Source organism: Brachycentrus maculatus, unplaced genomic scaffold (genome assembly GCF_059751285.1).
Source record: "Brachycentrus maculatus isolate JH-2025_06_01 unplaced genomic scaffold, ASM5975128v1 h1tg000258l, whole genome shotgun sequence".
NCBI classification, from domain to species: domain Eukaryota; kingdom Metazoa; phylum Arthropoda; class Insecta; order Trichoptera; family Brachycentridae; genus Brachycentrus; species Brachycentrus maculatus.
The window spans coordinates 750,210-765,816 of NW_028281009.1; the positions used below are offsets into that span (position 1 = coordinate 750,210).

Sequence of the window (15,607 nt, forward strand, 5' to 3'; positions counted from 1 at the left end):
CGTCACAAGGTAAAATTTTACGCAATTTGTGAATACGGATATCAGTCACCTTGTAGTATGTATATTAATATTTTTAAATAAATAAAAAAATATCGTAAAATGATTACACGCGAGTTATAAAACAATTATACGATTATTTGCTAGTTTACGAGCTAAATAATATATTATACATATATACCAAATATGTTTTTATCGGGAAATGGAACTACATAAATGGGTACTGACGACTTAGAAATTAATTAAACCATTGTAACGAGTATATGATCCTAATATACCATAAATATCTGAGAAGTCGTATTTAAACTACAGGCACCATAATAGTTTAAACAAATATAATCAAATGATTTAATATTATATAAATGGCATCTTTTTACGATCTGATTAAAACATTTAAAGTGAATATTTTATCTTATAGAGAAGAAAGAGAATTTTCGACTCAAGAAAATGAATTGTATAAAATATTATCCGGGTATATTAGTATATCGCAAAGAGACGAGTAATGTAACAACTTTACCTTTGGTGTGTTGACAGGATTTTTCATTTGTCCCCTGATTCTTGTTTTTTCCAATGTGTATGTTACAAGTATCGATATTCCTCCATTCATCATACCTATTGTATTCGTTACTTTTTAGGTTGTGTGATTTGAATTTGGTGTACGGTAAGTGTTACTTGTAAGTCACCTACTTGGGATCAGGTACATAGTATTTATTACTTTTTAGATCACCTGATTGAGACTCAGTATACGGTATTTTTTTTTACTTTTTAGGTCACCTGATTGGGTACACGGTTTTCGTTATTTTTTTAGTTTGTATTTCTCTCTAACATTAGTTGTTTTTCTGTCAAATAAATAAATATATAATAGATAGAAATATAATTTAATTTGTGCACTGATTAGCATTTAATGACCAAATATGGCTTCTTCAGGATTCGATCTCACATCACCGGTTGCAAGTCAAATACTCGTATGCAATTTTGGGTGATAAGGAGATATACTTCTTACTCACCCAATGTAATTGCATACTAAATAAGAAAGAAAAAAAACAAATGACTTGATTACGTACGGTAAAAATACATATTCTTCAAACCCTTATCCGCACCCCAATGGTGCAAAGGGCACTGCATCATATAAACGCAGTATTATCTTGATCGTTAATATATGAAGGAAAGGTGATCAGCCCTCCGCTTCAGGTACCACTCCAGGGTAAAATTGAATAAATATTAGAGGGAAAAATCAGTTATATTTATTTAACACCCCCTGGGAATCGAACTCGGGACCTCCAGAACGGTAGCCGAGCGCGCTGACCATTACGCTACGGAGGCTGACATACATATACGCAATGTAAATATATTTTTAAAAATAATAATAATATTTTTTTTAAATAAATGTAAAATAATAGCGATTATACTTGCTATTATTCTTCCCACACGGCAAACCACAACTTTGTTTTGTTATAAAAGATAACTAAGTTTCCGCTTAAATAATATATAAGGTATTTCTTTCCACGAGTTTTCCGGTGTTCATTTCCTTCGATCCCCCATTTCATCAGGGCTATCAGACTCTGTCAGTCAACTTCCAAAATCGCTCAAAATGATTCCATCACTGTCTCCTATATTAGTGACAATATCTTCAGTAATCATATTCTCTGTCTTACCAGGTATAAATTAGATCGTTACTTTTATTTTTAGGATGATTTTAATATAGTGAACCAAGTGAGATGTTTTTTGGAGTGAATTAGCTTTAACGTCCCCCATGTTGCCAATGTTTACACCTCCATTGAACGAATCATTTTTGGGGTAAAAACAATCTGACCACTCTTGGAGATGATACATCTAATTGTGTGTTGAGTCTGTGGTCTCGTGTTTGTGACTCTTTAGTCAGAGTTTCTGGGCTCGAACCACTTTAAGACAATTTGATACCTATTTTTAATAATGAGCCGCTAAGGCTTACTAAAATAGTATGAAATCAAAGTATTTTTAAAAATAAAATTAAAATCTTAAAAATTTTCAATTTAAAATTTAATTCTAATTATAGGAAAAAGTTTGGAGGAATATTGAGAACTCATTTTTTCTTCTAAATAAGATAAAAATTCAATGTGAAGTAAATTCAACTACACTGTTAAAATACTTAAAAATAAATTATAACACAGTTTAAAAAAATGAGAAAAAAATATGCTTCGTAACTATGGAAGTCTATTTTTACCCGTTACTGTTTAAATAATTTTAGCAAACAACAAGAAACAAAAGCATTAAAAATTATATTTCTTTATGAAAACAGGAAATTGCCAATATAATAGCATAAAACGATTCGTTTAATGCCCGCGTCTTCTATGTATATAATTAGTTAGAAGTGTTTTGAATATTGAAAGCATTAACTTTGTGGATCATATTGATATATTATTTTGAGAAATAAAAATACTTTGTTTTTTTTTTATCCACTCACATTTTTGTTAACAAGCAACTAGTTTCGGCAACAACCTGTTGCCCTCTTCAGGGTGTTGCCGAAACTAGTTGGTTGTTAATAAAAATGTGAGTGGATCAAAAAACAAGGTCTTTTTATTTCTTAAAAAAATGTGGTCAGAAGTGTTTTTGAACTTTGAAGACAAGTCAACTTTTTGTGCTATTCACACGCTATTCATGTCCAGGAAGTCACAGTGATAACGAGTATAAAAATGACTTGAAGGAGAGATATCCTGACTACGGAGAAACGTGGATGTACATGCCTGATGGGCAGGGCGTACCGCAGGTCGTCAATCTCACTGACGAGCCCGAAACGGAATTTGGAAGAGCAATATTTAAGAACAAAGCTGATTCTATCAACTTTCAACTCTACACCAGGTGAGTCCAAAACGTTTCTCGAAAAATCAAAATGTAATGTAATATTTTTCCATCATCTTGATTTATATTTAAAATTTGGACCCCGTTTTACTTAACTAACTAGCCTTAACGAACGCCACACTACTCTATCTTTGTAAACATTCTTCGACCCTTCCTCATTCATTGATCTCCTCATACGTACTCGCCGATTATTTCGACCTCTGACCGCTTTCAACTATTTCAAATACTTGATCATGCCATGTCTTTCTTCATCTTTCTCTGCTCCTATTTCCAACTACATTAACAATAAATTTGTTTTACCACCATAAATTAATTACCATAAATTTGCACCATAAATTTGTTTTACCGTTCTTTCTTCACTCATTCATACCACATGTCCAAATCTCGATATAATTTTATCGATACTCAGCTTTGCATTATTTCCTTATTTCACCATTCAAACATCTATCATACGTGGTTTTACCTCACATTGGTCTGAGGGATCGCATTTCAACTGCATTCCGTCTACTTTCATGTGCAAACCTTTTTTGACCCAGTTTCAAACCACAAAAAAATTAAACGATCTTCCATGAGGAAATGATATGTATGAACATATCTGATCAATAAACTAAATCTCAGTGTACTTGATAAAGAGATGTCGAAGGTAGAAAATATCATGCTTTAGTTAGCACGCGGCGAAACTACCCTTCATATCGTGTCGGGTTGTGGTCCCGCGGTTAGTGTCGCGGACTCTTAAGTCAGAGTTTCTCGGTTCGAACCCACTCTACCACAATTTAATACCTATTTCTAATAATGAGCCGCTTAGGCTTACAGAAATAGTATGAAATTGAAATATTTGTGTAAATAATAAAAACACAAATATATCTCTGTTTATTAAAAAAAAAATTGCATCATGAATACAGATGAGAGAATGCTTCTTTTTTCTAGAAATAATCCAGATAACTACAGCGAGCTGCACTGGCAATCTAATGATGAGAACTCTAATACGTTAGAGACCGGGAGACCATTCAACGATGATCCCTACTTCGACCCCAAGAAAGATGTAAAGATCATCATCCATGGCTACCAATCCAGCGGAATGAGTAACACTGTCATCAATATTAAGGATGCTTATTTGAACTCCAGAGATTTGAATGTTATTGGCGTGGATTGGGAGTATATTGCCAGCAACTTGTTTTACTTTTCTGCAGCTTCCGATACGCAGGTAAAAGAAAATAATAAAAAAATGGACAGATTTGGCCCGAATGTCAATATCAATAACCCGAAGAAAAAAAAATTAACATCTCATCAAAGATGAAAAAGAATATGGAAGTCTGGGCATTTACGGGGCTGACGATCATCACAGGCTGGTTTAAGTGATCACTTTACATACGTGTAACATTCAACAATTCTACCCATTATTGACAACCACACTACTCAAATTATTGGAAGTTCTATATATATTAACCAATCAAGAAATCTTGTCCTTGAATCACTAGAACTTAACGAGAGATATCTATTGGTGAGATGAAAAGAAGCTTTTTATTGAGCAGAAACTTTTATATTAGTGTGTGAGGTCCGAATCCTGGATATAATCACATACATGAGAAACGCCAGAAAATATCATTTTCATTTTTATTATTTTAGCTTATAATTTGACCAGTTAATTTATCTACAACATTTTGAGTGTGTCCTAATGCTTGTTTACAAATATGGATTATCTCCAATTGCAGGAGTTATTTTTCGTATTATTTTTTAACACCATGATTTTTTGATGTTAAAAAATATATTGAAAAATAACTCCTATAATTTGAGATAATCCAGATTTGTGAACAAGTATTTGGACACACTCAAAACGAAGAAAAAGGTGAATATCACCTCGCTTTGGTGACAACTCCTTCTACCGCGCACCTATATATGTTCGGTGTTCTCTCAAATTTGATGCGAGTGTTTTTGCCTAGAATTTTCACTCATGAATTACATGAAATTATAGGAACTTTAAACATAAAGAGTAAATCCACTCACGAGTAGGCATAGGCTATGAAACTTATAAAGTTGAAGTCTGAGTAGGGACATGATAAGCGGTGTTGCATAAGCCGTAGATTGATTTCAGAGTCACTTGGACGTTAGGTAATTCAAAAAATCTCAAATTTGATTCCATTTTCATTCGTATAAAGGTTATGTTACAATTTAGTAGAAATATGAAATGTATTTCCAATCCATATTTTCATGATCCGTATTGATTAAGACTGAAATTTTATTTTCCCAGATAGTTGGCAATGAGACCGGTAAATTGATACAATATCTAATTTCTGAACACATGATGGAGCCTGAACAGTTTCATCTTATCGGCCACAGCTTGGGGGCTCATGTCTCTGGATACGCAGGCTCCTACGTCCAGAGTGAATCAAGAAAAGTCGCTAGAATATCAGGTTTGTCGTTTTCATACTCAGTAAGAATCATTCACTTACTTATAACCCTTATCCGCACCCAATGGTGCATAGGGCACTGCATCGAATTGACGCAGTGTTTTCTTGATCATTACTTACATGAAGGCAAGATGATCACTAATATTTACCAAGTCCAGGGTAATATTAAATAAATAATACAGTGTAAAAATCACAAATATTTATTTTCACCCCCCTGGGAATCGAACCCGGGACCTCCATCACGGTAGCTAAACACGCTGACCATTACACCACGGAAGAGGACAAAAAGAATCATTCACATATTTTATTAAAATTACACCGAATGCAAAACCTCGATAATGATTTCGTGGACCATGTCGATATATGGAATACGAGTATGTCACTTCATAACTATAAAGCAATAATAATAACAATATTACAAGGCAATGCATAATTCTTTGTTTTTTGCATGTTCATCCTTGTTTAGATAGGTCAGTACTTTTCGAACCAATAATATACCATCATCAACTAACCATCACGCCGCTTCCCCGCAGGGGTAGGCAGAGAGAATAGAACGCCACACCACTCTGTCTTTGCAAACATTCTTCGCCTCTTCCACGTTCATGCATCTCCTCATACATACCCGCCGATTGTTACGACTCCTAACCTGACCACTTTCAAGTATTTGGCATACCTGATCGTGCCATGTTTTTTGCTCTGCTCTTTTTTCCACTTACATTCGTCTCATAAATCTGTTTTACCGTTCTTTCCTCACTCATTCGTTCTACATGTCCAAACCATCTCAACACACCTTTCTTAATTTTATCGATAATGCTTATCTCAGCTTTGCATTCCTTCCTTACTTCACTATTCGCACATCTATCATACATCGTTTTGTCGCACATTCTTCTGGGAGATCGCATTTCGACTGCGTTCAGTCTGCTTTCATCCTTCTTTTGCCAACTCCATGTTTCACTTCCATACATTAGAGTTGGAACCAGGACTCCGTTGTGCACTGCCAGTATAGCTTCCGCTGATAGGTTTTTATTTGCTATAACTGATTTCAGTGCACCATTCACTTTGTTCCCAGCATTCACTCTCCTTTCTATGTCTTTATCAATCTTTCCATCTCTAGAAAACATACTACCCAAATATACGAAATCATCTACCTGTTCCAAAATCTCTCCGTTTACCAATATTTCACACTCAGATCTACATTCTTCTCTTTCAAAAACCATAATTTTGGATTTGCTAACATTCATCAATAAATCACTTTCCTTGCACACATTATGCACTTTTGTCACCAACGCCTGCAGGTCTTCAAAAACTAACTTACAAAGAGAAAATATATTATTTTATCATAAAGTATACAACATGTAATATTTAATGGAGAAATTGGCTACGGCTGTTAGTTAAAGAAAAAATGAAAAATGTCAGAGATTGTCGGACTCTGTAGAATACTCTAAGCCATCATTTAATTTTGGGATCATGTATTAGATATTATTTCGAGAAATAAAAATACTTTGTGTTCTGATCCACTCACATTTTTATTAACCAACTAGTTTCGGCAACAACCTGTTGCCCTCTTCAGGGTTACATTTATTACTATTTCAATATTCAAAACATCATGTATTAGACACCACCCGATGTTCTGATCTCGAGTTGAACTCTCTTTATTGCTAAATTAATACATGTATTTTTTTTTAAATTTATGTTTTACTTAGTAAATATCACTATTTTATATTTAATTTTAATTATTTAACCTTTATTTTTATTTAAATAGTGATATATACGAAGTAAAACATTAATTAAAAATAGATAGATTTTTACCACAAAGTGACATCCGAATCAATTAACATAAAAATTTATGCATATAATAATAAAATTATGCCTTGGACAAAAGTCACAGTTAAAATTATAAATAAAACACTTGTTTTTTACCACTTGAGTATTATGGTATTACGACTCCTTTCGGAAGCTACAGATGCTTCCATTTACGGGTTTAAATTATAAATGGTAGGATCTGTAGCTTAGTACTCAAGTGGTCAGAAACTTGTGTTTTAATTATAATTTAATCATGTATTATCACAAAGAATTTATAACAATATTGAAACAATAAATAACAATATATATATTTTTTTAATTGCGTTTACATTCTCATAATTCCATAATTAATATTTCAAACATGACGATTTCAATTGAAATGTATATATATATGTAAATTTTAATCAAAAATATATTGCATATTCCTTTTAGTTAAATGTTATAAGTATGGATATATTTTCTGTTAACTTCTTTTTATTAAAATACTATGTCACTTCTAGCGGTTCTGCGAGATGCAAACTTTCTAAATTGTCAATCTTGTGTTTCTTCGAAATTTGGTTTATTTATTACTGTATTACTAGGATTGGATCCAGCTCTTCCCGGATTTGAGTTCTGGGCGGGTCCACCCAATCGACTGGACCCAGATGATGCCCAGTTTGTGGACGTTATCCACACTTGTGCTGGTGTCCTGGGATACCTCTATCCTCTGGGACATGCTGACTTCTATCCCAATGGAGGAAAACCTAGTCAGCCAGGATGCTCAGGACTTGCAGAGATTATCGGTATGAAAAAGTAACACTAAATATAAATATTTTCTTCACAATAGAAAATGGCAATGAGAATGTTTATTATTTTTTGACATCTCATCAAAGATGAAGAAGAATATGGAAGTCTAAGCATTTTCGGGGCTGACGACCGTCATAGGATGGTTTAAGTGATCACTTTACACACGTGTAACATTCACCAATTCTACCTATTATTGACAACCACACTACTCAATTTTTGGAAGTTCTAATATACATGAACCAATTTTCGAGACATCTATCTATTGGTGAGATGAAAAGAAGCTTTTTATTGAGCAGAAACTCTTTTATTATTATGTGAGGTCCGAATCCTGGATTATAATAACATACATGAGAAACGCCAGAAAATATCATTTTCATTTTTATTATTTAAGCTTATAATTTGACCAGATAATTTATTTACAACATTTTGAGATGTCAAAAAATAATATGAAAATAACTCCTGTAATTGGAGATAATCCACATTTTTTGAACGAGTATTTGGACACACTTAAAATGTTGTGAGAATATTTATTGCCAGAGTTTCTGATTGATGATACTCTTTTTATATTTTCTCCGTATCATAGAAACATCACTACCATATATATGATGTAAAAAAGAATAGTTGCATTGCACAGAAATGGATGTGAAAGTATACAAACAAACCATTACACGAAAACACAGCATTGAAGAATGAAGAAAGTTTTAAAAAAAACTATGAGGAATGATGACAAATTCCATCTAACAGAGGAATATATTGCATTTTAGACATTTTAAACTGTGAGAGTAATTATGTATAAATGTTTATCTTATTTAAAAAAAAAAAACAAAAAATGGGAGTTGCATTTATAATTTACCGTGCTTATTATAATATGTACAAGGTTTATAGATCAAGTAATGGATTTTTGTTTCTTCTAGCTAAAAACATGTTTTATTTTAATCTGTTTTGGGAACAGGAAAGATAAACTAGTGTGAACCAATCGGGGACTTCTCAGCATTTGCTCATTGCCTGATGAAAACTACGTAAAACTCCTCAGGAGAAGCCGGAATCTCGACTGTCGTCAACATGCCTTACGTTCCACTAGAAGATGAAAAATATATTGCGTAAACTTTATAAAATTAAACAACTTTGTTTTAACCACTTTTTTATTATTAGTAGATACACTTTAACCTACCGGTTTCGACAAGAACCTTGTTACATAATACATAATCAGCGTTTATTACATTTTACAACATTAAAAACATTTAAATACTTATAATTAATTACATTCCCTTACCAAAAACTTCCACAAACTCCGTAAAAAATGCTAAATGTTATTTTTACTATGCATTGCGTAGCAACCCCAAATAACAACTAATGGAATCACCCAAAAACAGCATGAAGCCGCGCACGCATACGTAAAGTGATTAAATTCATCAATTAAATTTAAGTAACAGTCCTATTTTTGATATTTTTTCAATTTCTGTTCCTAAAAATTCCGCACAGTAGGTGTTTGTGTGTGTTCTTGTCAAAACCGGTAGGTTAAAGTGTACTAATAATAAAAACGTGGTTAATTCAAAGTTGTTTGATTTTATAAAGTTTATAAAATGTGCCACAAAGTATCTGCGAAAATCATTCGAGAAATATATTTCGTATTTTGATGCTATAAAATCGATATGATAAATATACTAAAATACAAAAACAACCAGATTATTTACGTTGATAGTACCAACAGGGGTAAACAAAGATAAGCTATGCGTTCAACTAGACGATTTTTCTTCAAAATTCACAACACAAAATAATCGGAAAATATCGGCATTCATTTGAAATTATACGAAACGCGAGAATCATTTTTTCAAAAACGGCAAAAATTTGTTAACCCCGTGTTAATTGACATCTTTTAAAAAGTGAGATTATCTTGCAGAGGCGTGTAGCCATGCACGGGCACACGAGTATTTCGGAGAATCTATTTGGGAACCTCGCGGCTTCCGCGCCCGAGAATGCAATAGCGAACGTGAGGCTCGCGATGGAAACTGTACCGGTCCCGCGGTTCCCATGGGAGACGCTTGTCCCCCTGATGCCATGGGCGTGTACTACCTTAAAACCAACTCTAAAGAGCCTTATGCCAGAAATTTAAACGAAGACTACGAAGAAATATAAATAACCGATAATGTTTTGGGCGTTTTCATTTCAGTAATTACATCAGTCTTAATTATTTTTTGTTCACTGGGGAGATTTTGTGTGATAATGTTTTAGTATTTACTTATGTTGTAATAAATGTTGTTAATGTATGCATATTTCCCTACATTGATGTTGCATTGGTATCAGCTCGGCTGTCCAAACTCGAAACACAGTAAGGGACATTTTTTAGTAGTACGTTTTATTTGCATTTTTGGACTAAGTAGATTCTACAGAGTTCAAAAATGCAAAAAAAGGGAATACAAAAAATGTCCCTTACTGTGTTTTAAGTTTAAATAAAATAAAAATAGAACAGCATAACCTGCTAACTATAATTTATTCGTACACACACACATACATAATCATATAAAACTAACGACTAAATATTTATAATGATACGTATTTTTTTTAATGCAAATCATTTATTTGTACCCCATAAAGTCATGTCGTTTTCTGATTTTTTCATTATTTTTTTTACCACTTTTTAATGACTAAATCAATTTTTTACCACACTTAACCTGTTTCCACTTTTATGCTTTTGGTATTATACATACTAACTTTGTTATTTTCGTTGTTTAATCTCCACTCTTATATGTATTTACTAACTTTTTACTAATGTTCTCACAATTTTTTCCTGTTTTTTGTTCTAACTAAATAAATAGCATATATAATGTAATCTAATTTGAAAACCAATTAACCGAAGACAAATGTCTTCCAGAGAGTTGCAGTCATGGAAGATCGTGGGAGTTTTTTGCCGAGTCCATTCCTCAAAGCCGCGGTTTCCTCTCTCGGGAGTGTGTCAGCGATAAAGAGGTCCGGAGTGGAAACTGCACTGGTCCTCCCACTCCAATGGGAGACCAGGTGTCACCTGACACCAGGGGTATCTTCTACGTCACTACAAATGCCGAAAAGCCATACGCCAGGAATTCGGATGACGAATGATGAAAATATAAATAAATGTTTGAGATTTGTCTCCAACGTTTTTTTTTATGTGGTAATTATTAATTTTTAAAGAATTTTATTTTTTATGATGATGATATCGACACTTCCAGTTACATTCTTTTTATAAGCAAACTGATTAAAAGTCAATTGTGCAATACTATTATGTGTTTTATTCATTTGTCCATTTCGTTACTCTACTCCATGGGTCGGCAACCTGCGGCCCGCGGGCCGCATGCGGCCCGCGAGACATCTTGGTGCGGCCCGCGAGATTCTCGCCGCAACGCACATGACGGACGATATTATACACAATCGACTGAAAAGAAGCGAGAAAGGGAGCGAAGGGAATCTCATTGATTTTATTAAATACAATAAATGTCGTTAAAATATACACTTAGCGTTTTATTTTTAAAACTAAAATATTTGTACATAAATATTGTATGTATACCTACTGCAAGTGCGGCCCGCACTATCCCCATGAAAAATATTTGGCCCTTTTACAACAAAAGGTTGCCGACCCATGCTCTACTCAATAAAGCACATGGTATGATTTTTTATTTGATTCCGTTTTAGGTAAATGACTTTATCTTTTATCGAAATTCTTTCTTTATCTATTTAGATAATACTGCTAATCTAAAGCAATGGAACTGCATCTATGATGGTTTATATCCAGGGCATACTAGCAAAACGCATTCAGTCATTCAAACGTGTTCCGGGATAATGGAGTTAAAGGGTGTACTCTCAAATATAGAAAGTCAGTACGCGACCGGCTGTGCGAGAAGTCTCACGTGTTGTCAACGCACATATTTTGTAAAAAAATGTATATCGTAGTCGTACAGGAGAAAGTGACCAACTGACAAAACTTAAAATGTTCAGGAGGGTCATTTAAGTCACTTTTGTTCGGCAACAAAATATACATCACTGCAGTTAGTCAGTTTTAACAAGACAATATATTATACTTCTAAGTTTAAAATAGCTTTGGGATTTTTTCAGGGCAATATTAAGCTAGTAAGATATCAAAAAGTCAATGATCACGTTTTGGTAAAAAATGCACTTGGTCACTTTTTCCTGTATGACTACGATATGTTTATTGGATTTTAGCGAATAAATAATTTTTATAATTTTTTAAACTCCTTGGCTTTCAATGACTTTTCTTTTCATATATATTTATTTCCAAGAGAAACTTATTTTTTCAATACCAAAACGGTGTTTTAAGGAAAAAGTGCAATTACGTTAAATGTTACATGGGTTTGTAAGTTGTGGGATATTGATCACCTCGCCTTAAAGGGAAAAAGTTTATTTAAGGCATTCTTATATTTAAATTAAATTTTTACTTATTAATTGAAAATAATGTACTTTATGATACACATAAGTAATATGTAAAAGTGCATTCTTTACAATTGGTCCTGATGATTTTTAATTGGCCATCCAAATATTCAATAACTAGAAAAACAATAACAAAACATAAATATTTTTAATTTTAAATCATGAATTTTTTACAATATATATACGGGTATCGCCATCTATTGTCCAAACTCAATACTTTTCAGATTGTAAGTACTAAAACTACATACGCAGTGGCTATACCAGAATATAAAACTCTACATATTTTACTATGTAAGTATGTATTAAAACTTATATTCACACAAAGATGTCGCTGAAATATCATGAACTGCAATAATTATCACTTCAGAAAATTATTAATGCTTTCAATGTTTTGACCCAAATATGCTACGTAAAATATCATGGGTTTCCTTGCTTGGTTTCCGATTCCGATTTTTCCCAAAAAAGCGGCTGTCCTATTACCCGACAACCCAAATAAGCCAATTCGGCGGTATTTATTACACCTAACAGTAAAAAGATGCTTGAATTTTGGAAAAATTGTGGTATTGACCACTATTTTTCCAAAATTCAAGCATCATTTTTCAATGTCACGATTAGATTTTTTTAATCGCTTTATAGTGTTATATTATGCAAATGTCAACTACATGACCATTTTATATTCCCCGGATATTAACACTTAATTAATTAAAATATCAGTAATTTAAATGTATTAACTGATAAATTAGTATTGGTATGGAGTTAGATTTACCGGTAAACCGGTTTACCGAAAATCGGTAATGGATTTCCTAGTGAATACCCATGACATGCGCAGGTATCTAGGATCGTCTGCCGTTGCGATTATACCCGTTGGGGCATAATTCGTTATTCGTTAGTCGAACTGGCCGCATTTATTTATTCACCGCTTACAACAGTTACGGAATGCACCTAAATGGACCATCACCTATCGTAAAGATTTGTAATCCTGTCACGGGTCGATGCAAGGAGTGTTGAGGTCATTACCGCGATTCTGATTTCTCATTTCCCATGCTTATACGTATTGCACAATGTACACCAATGTGTTCCAATAATATACCGCCGATTTGTAATTAGTTTGAGATATTATTCATCTTATACCACGTGTTTCAACATCGTTGTAGACATGCCATTATTTATTATGCAAACGAAATTATTACTCCATAATTATTTATAACGAATTATACAAGAGGAATATTTGATATCGTACAGGAATGAACTCGTGACTTATAAATAAAAAAATGTCATAAAAAAATATTGTAGGCGCATATCGGTGTCCTAGTTTCATATAGCTACATGTTCATTTTAAAAACAATATTCGATACTCATTATATTCGAATCCTCTTTTTCAGTTCCACAAAGGTAGAGATTATTCTAAACTAGCTGTGTCTGGCCACCTGTTACTGTGGTTCAGTCCGGTCAAATGGAATATAAAGAAAATAGAAAGCACACATTTTTAGTATGTTTATTTCACAATGCTTGTAATGCTATGAAAATGTTTAAAATACCTATTTTATTTATTATTTCAGCATTCACTTTGTGGTAAGACATGATGAAATTGTAAAAGAAAAACACTTATTTTTACCACTTGAGCCATATTTATTAAATTTATTTAGTTCTTTATATTTAGACCTGAAGATGGAAGCATAGCCTCTGAAACTAGTCGTTACAATGAAATAAATATAACTCAAGTGGTAAAAAACAAGTGTTTTTATTTTACAATATTTAAAATCTATGAAACGACAATGCAATCAAGAATATTGGAAAGTGACAACATCTACCAAGAAGCATGCTGTCCGCTATGTGCAATGTTAAGTTATCATATACGGTAAATCGAGGTGGCCAATTATTCCCAAATTTTTAAAATCGCATTTGTAGCTCTATGGAACTGAACTATCGATGTGTTAATCATTGTGCTAATTTCAACAACTCTCCATCCGGGACTGCACATAAGCAGTCAGCGTGTTTGGTAACCATGCACGAGGGCCCGGGTTTGATTTCCAGCAAGGTCAACAAAAGAGTGCCTTAAAAATATACTTTTGAATCAAACTACTCCATTAATTGAATCCATTAAGGCCCCACATACAATAAATCGCAACATAATTTTTTTTAAACCCAGGTATAATTTGACGCAGTTGAATGTTTTATATTGAAAAAAAAATTGTTTTCTTCTGAAAAAGAATTATAAGAGTTAAAAGGTAAGGAGTTAAAAACGATCTAGGTACCGTAAAGTGGGTTTACATTGCACCAAAATACTGCATTTTTTCAAAAAATTGTCTATTCAGATCAGGTTTTTTACTTTTTCTGAGGTTTCAACTATTGCAATGTAATAACACATATACCTGTAACATGTCTGATACGTTTTTAAATTTTTATCTATTTTGCCTGTATTTTTTTTTTATATTTATATTTTGGTGCAAAGTATCCCGGGGTAAAGTACAACTTTGCACCATGATATTTTCTCTACACTTTTCGTACTAGAATCCAAATTTATGCAAAGTAAAGGCTATCCTACAAGTTTTGTTGCACCTTATGAAGGGTTTTGGCTCACAGTTCACTAAATGCAGATTATAATATTGTATAATTATGGAAAAATAAGACACTTGATGGAATTTTTTTTTTTTAAATATTGAAAAATCTAACAAAAATGTTTTTTTTTTTCAATACTGAAGGTTTAAAGTTATATAAAATAAAAGGTGGATATTAAAACATATCGTACTATATAGGTAATAGGAATCAAAATTAAATTAGGTCTAAATATGGTCAAGTTCCGGGACGGTAAAGAAACCTCTTTTGGATTGCATTTTCGGTTCTTTTATGGAACCCGCTACATCCTTCCAAGAATATTGAAGAAAGTCATCCTTCATCGGCCACTTCCACGTTTTGAGACTCTCCTGCATGGATTTAACAGCTCTGTCTTTCTTTATTTCCAAAATCTGTCCCGGAAAATTTTCTCCTTCATAATGAAATACGACATATTTTCCCACCTTCTTTTTTACTGGTCCTAATGAAACGGAAGAACAAATACGATAACTGGTTTCAGTCATCGTTTTTGTTCTTCTCCCTCTTCCTCAAAGCTTCCGTGTCAACTATAATCAGTTAATGCTAGATATGCTGGAAGTTTCGATGTGGAAGGTGGGATCATTGATGTAGTTGGTTCAGGTAGCATTTGTGTCTCGTCAACGTTCATTTCGACATTTGGATTGTGAGCAATGCTCTAACCTGGTTCTATCGGTATTGTTTTCCTGCGTTTTAAGACTGAATTCTTTGGGTTGAATCTGTTTTCTTCCAAAAACTGTTGAAAACTCTGGCGCACGTCATCGTCA

The 15,607-nt window shown here is 33.1% G+C and overlaps 1 protein-coding gene across 1 annotated transcript; it reads left to right on the plus strand.

The window, feature by feature from the left end:
* The first annotated feature begins 1,531 nt into the window (after positions 1-1,531).
* LOC148305938 (pancreatic lipase-related protein 2-like) lies at positions 1,532-10,968 on the plus strand. Its single transcript, XM_088265857.1, has 6 exons — positions 1,532-1,655; positions 2,643-2,835; positions 3,763-4,039; positions 5,084-5,246; positions 7,628-7,828; positions 10,705-10,968. The coding sequence occupies exons 1-6, from the start codon at positions 1,589-1,591 to the stop codon at positions 10,926-10,928; spliced, it is 1,125 nt and encodes a 374-aa protein (XP_088121983.1). The 5' UTR covers positions 1,532-1,588; the 3' UTR covers positions 10,929-10,968.
* The last annotated feature ends 4,639 nt before the right edge of the window (positions 10,969-15,607 follow it).